The sequence below is a fragment of the Morone saxatilis genome, unplaced genomic scaffold (assembly GCF_004916995.1).
Source record: "Morone saxatilis isolate NCDOM2014 unplaced genomic scaffold, NCSU_SB_2.0 Contig6, whole genome shotgun sequence".
Lineage (NCBI taxonomy): Eukaryota > Metazoa > Chordata > Actinopteri > Moronidae > Morone > Morone saxatilis.
In genome coordinates, this window is record NW_023340206.1 from 13,793,453 (window position 1) to 13,802,933 (window position 9,481).

Consider the following 9,481-nt stretch of genomic DNA (forward strand, 5'->3'; position numbering starts at 1 on the left):
TGTGTGTGTGTGTGAGAGACAAAGAAAGTGACTTCAACTGAGATCAACCTATAAAAAACAACTGAGTGTGTGAGCGTCATCCTGCAGAGCGCTCCGGAAATCCTCTTACCTCTCTGAGCCTCGGTGGCGGCTGCAGAGGCAGTCCTTTCTTCTCCTCCTCCTCCTCCTCCTCCTCCTCCTCCTCGCCTCCCCTCGCTCTGCTGGCAGCACTCCCACCCTCCTCTTCCCTCTTTCTTGCTCCCTTCCTCCTCCTCCTTCTCTCTGTCTCCCCGCTGGCCGTCTGCCAGCTCCGTCTCCCCTGCTGCCTCCGCCGCTGCCGCCACCGCTGCTGTCATCACTTCTTCTTCTTCTTCATCGTCTTCTTCCTCTCCTCCTCCCTCTTTCTGCTTCAGCTCCAGCTCGGAGAATCGCAGCATCGCACGCTGAGAGAAAACACAACAACATCAGTGACAACAAACCTCGTAGTTTCCTCATCAAGGGCAGAAAGTGGCAAATTCTTTATTCAAAGTTCAGCAAAATCGAGTTCTTTTTTTTTCTCACTCAAATGAGACTCTTCTACAAACTCAGATTCAGTCGATATCTGGGGGATTGTTCAGTGTCACATTCTGATATAAACAGTCAGAGGTGAGTTCCTGGCTCTTTTCTCTGGCAGCTGGAGCCTCTGGAAGCTTTAGGATTTCACAAACCACAAACAGAAAATCTAAAGTTTATCTGAAGCTCACTTTGCGACCCTGGAGTCTGCTGCTCTGAAGGGAAAAAAATAACACCCTGTTGGCATTTGAACACACCAAAAATACTACAAAAAATGCTGTGCTAAAAAACAGGTGCTACAAAGAACATATTCCTTTACTTTTACTAAAGTAACTCAGCAACGCCTTCCAGCTCCTCCTGAGGGATCCTGAGGCGTTTCCAGGCCAGGTGATACCCCCTGCTGGTGCCGGTTTACAGTTGGTTCAATTTTACCCCTTTGACACAGAGGCAGTTTTGAAGACTGATTCGGAGCTGGCACCTAATCTCGAACCAGTTCTTGGAAAACTGGTGAGCTAGCTGGCGTACCCTTGATAACAATAGCTAACATTAAAGATGTATAATGTCTCTATGGAGGCTCGCTAGCTCATGGAAAAGCAAACCAGTCCTTAGAAGGTTCTTAAGTTGGACCAACTCTAAACTGGCACTGGCACTAGCACCAGAACCAGAACTAGCACCAGAACCAGAACTAGCATTAGGTTTGCGTTGGTAGAAAGAGGTAGAACATTACAAGAACTGGTATGCTTTTCCAGGCTAGAGAGCCATGTCTCCAACGTTAGCTATCATTACCACGGTTACGCTTAAATACGGAGCCGGCTGGCCACAAAGCGCCTCCAGATCTTTTTGTAAGTGGTTCTCCGTTCTAGACCAGCAAAATGTTGGTGCCGCACTGGAACCACAGCCAAATAACTGGTTTGAGATGAGGCTCCGAACCAGCCCTCAAACTGCCTTGGGGGAAAGGCAGTATAATCACTCCAGAGACTTCCTGCCGTCTCCTCCCAGTTGCCTCCAACCGTCCAAAGGAAGGCACCCAAGAGGATCCTAATCAGATGCCAGAAGTGGCGGCTGTACTCCGAGCTCCTGATCTCCGAACCCCTCACCATGCCGCTGACTAATATAATATAATAATATAATATAATATAATACAATCTGTCACTGAAGATACATTTCCATTTTAAATGTTATGTTGAGATATCTCTCTCAAAATGAAGCAACTAGTAAACATCTTTTTCTGTCTGATTCTTGACTCCCCATCGTCCCACTCAGACAGACAGACAGATATCCAAGATGTTCATCCTCCACTGAACCAAACCTCAGTATTACCACCGGTAACCGTCAGTAACCACTCCCCATGTGCTCTCCGACAGGCCAGTATTTCTCGCTCACCTCGCTCTGCCCTGACCACAAACCCATTTTAAAAATTAATGGCCCGTGAAACGATCTACAAATCCATCCAACGCTGCCGGCAGCACCCAAGGGCGTAGGAGCAAAATGTGAGTTAATTTGAGTAGTAACCCTCCTCCTCCTCCTCTTCCTCCTCCAGGAGCCACGACTGACCGAGCAAACAGCCTTCCAGAGGGAACGAACCGCCTGACAGCTCAGCTTTCTGTCCACTAAAGTCCTTTAAGAGGCGGGAAACAGCTGAGAGACATCCACAAACAAAATTACATCAGCTGTCTTGCCAACATGTCCTCTCTTTGTCTGTATCTATATTTCAGGACTCTTGTTGTCCAGAAACAAATTTAAAACAACATATTCAATTACCTGTAAATAATCACACTTAGATTTTACATTACGTTAATTTCATAAAGTCCCGAAGAACTGAAAAATACATTTTTAACCTTTTGAGATTATATCTCCAGTCATATTTTACTTTTAATTAACAATGTGTGCCTCACTGAACTTACTTTACTGTACAAAAACACAACTTATCTTGAAACTGGATCCAAAAACACTCTGACCTGTTTGTAGGTCACAGTTTAATGTTCACTGTCACTCAGCAGAAATCCGGAGCATTATTTTGGTCCAGTTCTTACAATAAAGAGAAGCTGTTTGATGGGAAATGTAGTTCATTATTTATTTATTCTTACTTCACCACAACGCAGCCTCCATTAGGAAAACAACAGATGCCAGAGCGCACACTTTCTGTGTCTGCGTGGTTGAAGTAGTCAAGGCTAATCTGGGCTCCAAGGATGAGGGAGAAGAGGAGGATTTCATTAAAACTACCACTTTCCTTCCTCCTCCATCTGCCGAGGGATGGAAGAGGAGGATGAAGAGGGGGGAGGAGGATGGAGAGATTTAATTTGAGTTGAAGGGGGGATCTCGAGGGGACGGGGTGGTGAAGAGAAAAAAGAGAAATAACAAGAAGCAAATGACGAACGGAGAGGCAGAAAAACACAAACAGCAAAGAACTGATGCTGAGACAGATAGACGGCAGTAAGATAATAAGACTTTCTGCCTCAGTTTCCTTCATTTTTTGGGGAACACTCAGCAGGATAACAGTTGCCTGGAGTCACACACATACAGCCGGTTTTATCCTCACTCAACCCCAAAACATTCGTAGACGGAAAAAGAAAAAAGGAGGTGAAAGAGGAGAACAAACCTCTTCATACCTGATAATTCTTCACTGCCTCTCTGACCAGATTCAAACACCCTGACAAAACCTCAAACACATCCTCATCCTCAACAAGGGTTTGAAAAAACGGTCCCGAAAATTGTAAGTCTCGAGTTCGGCCTGATTGCATCATGCTGTATGGAGTAAGACTTGACCCCTGCTGGCCATTAGAGAGAATGCAGGTTTAAGACACTTCACAGCCCACAGACAGTTGGACAATAGCTAGGTGTGTTGTTATGTTGGCCCATAAGGTCATAATATGAATGACAAGCACTTCCTGAAGTGCATCGTAAAACAGCTGAAGAACATTATTTCGTATGGTTTCACTATGGTAGCATGAGGATTTAAGCTTTTTGGGGCCGGAGAGAGAAACTTAAAACACTTGTACAGTAAGAATCGGGACTTCCACGATGGCGACATCCTGGTTTAACACAGAACTGCACAGTCCAATTATATCACAGTGAAGCCTGTTTCCTCTCAGTGAGTGTGAGTTAAATTACCTTAATGAACAGTAAGCAGAAAAAATCAATATGAGAACACAACCAGGCAGCGGTGGTGCAATCATTACACTGCAAACCACCGGTGAAAATCAGATTTGCCCTCCCGGTCTCACCAGACTATCACTGTTTACTGGACTAATGAAGACAGACTCTAAATGCAGATCTTACCTGGAGTGCTTTCTGCTCTCTGCTCAGCTTGCTGGAGTCAGCGTAAAGCTCTGTGGTTACACATTTAAACCGGTCGCCCACGTAGCCGGAGGAGTTGGCGATGCGTTTGGTGAGGCCGGAGCGCCGGTTCTTGCCAGCACCTTCTTCATCGTCTGCCAGGGGGTCCATGCTTTCCTGGATGTCTTTCTCACCGTCTTCACAGCTAGCAGTGGTGAGGCCGGAGTTTGGCTCTGGTTCTTTGGAAGAAAGGCTTTCAGAATTTAGGTCTTTGTTTGGTTCTGGAGTCAGATCTGCAGGCATCACGTTAAAGCCTCCATTGGTAGGGTTGCCAGGTGAAAGGTGCCGACAGGTTGGACCCAAAGGAAAATTGCTTCTATATGTGGGGACCCTGGGAGTGCTATTTACACAGCTCTGGTTATTTCCAAAAGAATAGCCTTTCGAGAGAGAATTCCCACAATTTGGACAACTAAAACAGTTCTTCCCACATGCAGGAGCCCTGAGATCGATGTTTCCACAAACTGGGCGCACGGCATTGCGGTTTTCACAATTTGTAAATCTGGGATTGATGCTCCTGCAGTTTGGACTCACAGGGTTGCTATTTCCATGAGTTGGAGCGCTGAAAATTCTGGGTTCACAAATTGGAGCCCTCAGAGGCAGATTTCTGCAACATGGGCCCACAAAATGTCTGCTGACCAAATTTGGATCTCCACTGTTACATGTGGGACTTCTTGGGTTGATGTTAACATGGGTGTTAATAACTCCTCCAGCTGGAACCCTGGGGTTAAAACTCCTGCATGCTGGGACCTTGGGACTGAATTCTCTACCTGCCGATCCCTTATTGTCTAAATGACAGCTGCTGGTGACCGTACCCACTGCTCCCATGATGTTAGCACTCTTACAGTCACTAGAACAGTTTTCTTTACTAAAAGGACCCAATGAGTTGCCATTTCCGGAAGGGCTTTGCTCGGGGTTAACGCTTTTATTGGCTGAGGCTTCACTCTTCCCATCAACACCAGTAGTGACACCCCTCATCAAGTCCCCAGCACTGCCAGAGGCTCCACTTTTACATTTCCTAGAGAACTGCTGTATAGAGGTTCGGGCACAGCGCATCGTCTGCTCCTCCGGGATGTCCGGGAATGGACTGAGTGGGTCTTCCTTTTCTGAGATCTCATCTGGGATCTCCTCACGAGGAGAAGGAGGTGAAGAGGAGTTATGATGAGGAGGTTGTGGTTGGGAGGTGTGAGGTTGTAAGCCTGGTTTCTGCTCGGTATCCTGGCTGGGAGGGACGTCTTTTGGAGGGTGTGGCTCTTTGTCTTGGATGTGGTTACAGCCACTGCTGCCATGCTTAGAGGAATCTTCTCTTTTGGTACTTGGGGAGCTCTGCTTCTTGGTGGACAAATCATCTTCTGACTCATCACGTACCAGGTCAATAACAACAACATCATCTTTGGCAGAAGTGAGGCTTTTGCCTGAAGTCTTTATGGTTTGGTTTGGGGACTTGTCTCTTTCAGTGTCACTCTTGTGGTAACTGTCAGCATCCGGCCTTTCCTGCTTCCTGTATGGTTCAGCATTCCAGGTTTTATCCTGGGTCTCAATACGGTCAAGACCTGGATGGGAGGAAGCAGGTGAAGGGGCTATCCCCCGGGAATTCTGGTATGTCATGAAGTCGCCCTGGTTTGGATGTATTCCATATGGAAGGCCATGCTTTGGTGCCATGCGAGGCGGGTAAAAGCTGCTGCTGCCAAGCAAGACTGGATGTGGATAGACAGGCCCTTTGCCTGGTATCGTCATACGTTGCAAGGACATATTCTCAGCAACTGAGTATGGGATGTAGCGGTTAGTGTAACCTAAGCCAGGAGGGAGGTAAGAGTCACCGTAGATTTGACGGGAGGAGTTTCCATTTTCTACATGAGGCTGCTGTTGTGGATGAGACTGGCTCTCTTGAGCCTCCGACTTAGTAGGAGTAATGCTCTGTTGTTTTCCAGGACATGTATGAGTTTCTCCTTTACTGTTTGGATTGACTTTCTCCAAATCAGTAGGGGGAGCTCCTGGCAATTCAACTTTGGACTTTGGGGAAGGAGAAGATGCAGAGGGTCTTCCCCCTACACCAGGGCTTGGAATACTGGCTACCTCAACTGCTGTGGAGCCAGGTGAGCTTTGAGGTTGTGCATGATGATCTGCACTCTTGTTTTTCATAATTTGGGAGCCTCTGTGGTCAGTGTTGACAGCTGGGGAAGGACCCGGAACAAGCCAAGGAGAGGGCACAGTGCTGATTATTTCACGACGATTTGGAGTCTCTGCCGACGTGCTAACAGGTGGGGGTTGGCCCTCCTTGGAGTGCTGTTCCTGACTGCCTAGCAGCCCGTAGCGAGATGGTGGTAGATACCCCAGCTTGGCCAGTGCCTCTAATTTGGACGGGAATCCATTTGGGAATCCTTCCAACTCTTTGGCAGACAGATCCAACGGTTTTTCTGCCGAGTTTTTGGCAGGCTTATGAGAAACGGCTCTGTCCAGTGACGTCTTTGCAGGTGACTTCTCTGCACTACAGCCGTCAGAGCTGGCATCTTTGGTTTTGTTGTTGCCCGAGTGCACAGGAGAGCAGTGCTCAGAGCTCCGGCTGCTCTTGTAAAACGGGCGAGACACTGAAAGAGAGGTTGATGATGAGGAGGTGCTTCTGTAAAGCGACTTCTGGAGGTCTGTAGTGGTGTTTGTTAGGGGTTGGGGTGGAGCAACTGTGCATGGAGGATGGGTTACTGGGGGTGACTCTAAGGCAGCAGTGCTAGCTGAACTGTTAACAGGGGCACCACTACTTCCACCAGTTTTGCTACTGAGAGAGTTGTTGGTGGAAGTGAGGTGACTGGACTTTGTGCCACTGCTGCCATGTTGTCGCTCAGTGTGGTGAACAGTATCCCGGTGGATCTGTGGACTGGTGCTGAAGGCAGAGTGTTCCTGATGTATCTGAGGACTAAGACCCTGTAAGGCCTTGTCCTGGCAGTGGGGCAGGGGTGATAGGACAGCAGGAGTTGGAGTGGCTGTGTGGATCCGTATTGGAGGGCCCAGAGGGGACGAGATATGGCCCGGGGAGTAATGAGGCAGGTAGAAAAGTCTGTCTTCCCCGGGGGCGCTGCTTCCTGCCCCAGCGGCACACAGAGACTGATACGCCAGCTGCTGGTGGAGGAAGGGCGACGGCTGGGACAGGAAGGAGGCCTTGTAAGCCATGTCCAGGAAGGGGTACATTGTTGCATCAGCATAAGGGCTGAACCAGGGCAATCTCAAGAAGGTGCCAGCACCATTTAGACCCAGTTCTGACTGCTTGTCACCGGGTAGAACTCGGCGATCCATCCCCAGGCCATCAGCTCCTGCGGCAGGGACAATTAGGGGTTTCTGAAACCCTGGTGGTGGGCTCTTATAAAGTCCAACATAACCGCTTGCAGATTTCTGCCCATCCAACAGGGTTACGTCTGGTTTGTACAGGAGATCATAGCCAAGTGGGAGAGAAGTGCCGGCCTCCTGGGGCTTTTCACCAGAGAGAGGATGGATGCCGGGATAGAAAATACCTCCGTAGGGCCGGTTGGTTTCCCCAACCAGAGCGTTCCGGTCGATGCTGAGGGCAGCTAGAGGGTTCATCCTGTAAGGTGTGCTGGCATCCACCTGCAACATAGACAGTCACAGTAAGTAACCAGACTAGACAGAAGGGAACCTTCCTAACACCAGAAACATTAACGAACTCCCTTTAATGAACCGTTAGTAAGCACGTGGTTGAATTCATCATTCAAGGACAAACAGGAATGGAGGCAGGGGGAAGGATTCTGTCCATTTAGAGAATCTCCACTACAGAAAATGAAGCCTGTGATTTCATTTTTCCTCTCACGGAGAAAAATAAGAGCAGCCTTTTATTTCTTTTTTTTTTTAGTATTCCTGGATGACATACAACGCCCGAAGCTACACTCTCACTCTCCCTCGACAGGAAACAGGAGGAGAGAGAGAAAAGAGAGGAAAGGCAAGGGAGAGGAAAAAGAGAAAGAGGAAGCATGAGATCAACAAAGAGAGAGCGAGAGACAAAGGGAAAGCATGGCAGAGAGAGAGAGAGAGAGTAATATAAAAAAAAAAACAGGCTAATTGAATTTCCTGTCACACAGTGTCGTGAACCATCTCTGATTGGCTATCAGCCGCAGGGCCGTTAGGAAATTATCCAGACAGCTGGGTGGCCGCCTGAGACGTGGAGGAAGCAGAGAGATCCTTCACTTGTTTTTCAGGGCACGAAAAAGTAAAAAGGAAAGAGGTCGAGAAGTGTGTCTGGTGGAAAATTAAAGTTATTAATGGAATTAATGGAAAAGCAGCGAGGAAGGGTTTCTGAACACAAACCCAGAAATTACAATTCTTCTCAACTGTTCCAGTAAGTCGTCCTTTTATAAACAATAAATATAATAAATAAATAAATATGATTCATAGCAATACGCTCAGGATTCAGAACAACTCAGTGAGGTTTAAGAATCCTTTTTTATTTCTGAGGGTTTAAACTGTAAAACTGAAAATATAATCATATAAGATATAATCTGATTACAGCTTCGGAAATGTTGACCTTTGACCTCACCATGCTGTGAGCCCGCAGTCCTCTGGTTTCGGCTTCAGACGGGACCGTCTGCCTCGAGGACGCCGCTCAGTCCGCCATGTCTGCAGACGGAGAGAAAAACCACATGAGAGGAAGTTTTCTGAGTGAAAGCGACACTGTGGTTTCTGAACAGGAACAGAGGTCTCACTCCGCCACAGAATCAGTTTCACTACGTTTTATATTTCATTAAAGCCTCTGTTAAACCCGACCAGGGAAGTCCTCTTCCTCAATATGTAAATGTTTAATTTTATACCTTTTAGGGACCATTTAATGGTAATTTAAGCAGCAACAAAGAACAGTTGATTCTGGCGCCCCCTGTGGACAGACGCAGCAGCGTTCCTTTCTCCTTTCATTGAATTTAAGGGGAATCCGACCTGGTGGCAGACATTAATAATGAAACATAATAATAATAAATATAATCTTCTGTTTGAGGTTTGTTTCTGCAGCTCATAGAGAATTATTTTATATGCAGCATTAATCACTGTTAAATGTCAATATGTATTTTATTATGTTTTCTGGATGGAAACTGTTTCAGAAACTGTTCAATAATAAGAAACTAAATTAAACCCATTCAATTATTATTTCGTCAACAGTAAAATGTACATTTATCCAGTTTGAGTCGAGAGCAGAAAGATTCATTTTCACATTTTATAAAACGGCAGAAAAAATCTTTTTTTTGGAGAACATTTAGTTTAATTATATTTTTATTCCAGCAAAACTCAAATGATTGTGTTTTTACATCCTTTCAAATAGTTACGTTTACACATTTTTCCACCTCGTAAATCGACGTAAAAACTGAATAATTTGAGTCTTTGGAGAACATTTTGTGACACACACACACACACACACACACACACACACACTGATGTCGAGCATTGTAGCTGCAGACTGTGTGTGTGTTTTATCGCCCAGCCGGAGGACTGATAAGGCACGTCGCCTCGTTTCCCGGGGAAGTCATAATCCAGCAGACACACACACACACACACACACACAGAGACACACACACACACACACAGAGACACACACACACACACACACACACACACACACACACACACA

The 9,481-nt window shown here is 46.7% G+C and overlaps 1 protein-coding gene across 1 annotated transcript in view; it reads right to left on the reverse strand.

The window, feature by feature from the left end:
* Positions 1 to 8,490, reverse strand: part of LOC118339713 (BCL-6 corepressor-like) — a 14,042-nt gene extending 5,552 nt beyond the window's left edge. Inside the window, exons 1-3 of the mRNA XM_035677412.1 lie at positions 8,405 to 8,490; positions 3,811 to 7,461; positions 110 to 422 (exon numbers count right to left, since the gene is read on the reverse strand). Of these exons, the coding sequence (XP_035533305.1) occupies positions 110 to 422; positions 3,811 to 7,461; positions 8,405 to 8,407 (3,967 nt within the window). The 5' untranslated portion in view covers positions 8,408 to 8,490. The remainder of the gene's footprint in view (positions 1 to 109; positions 423 to 3,810; positions 7,462 to 8,404) is intronic.
* Between the last annotated feature and the right edge of the window lie 991 nt (positions 8,491 to 9,481).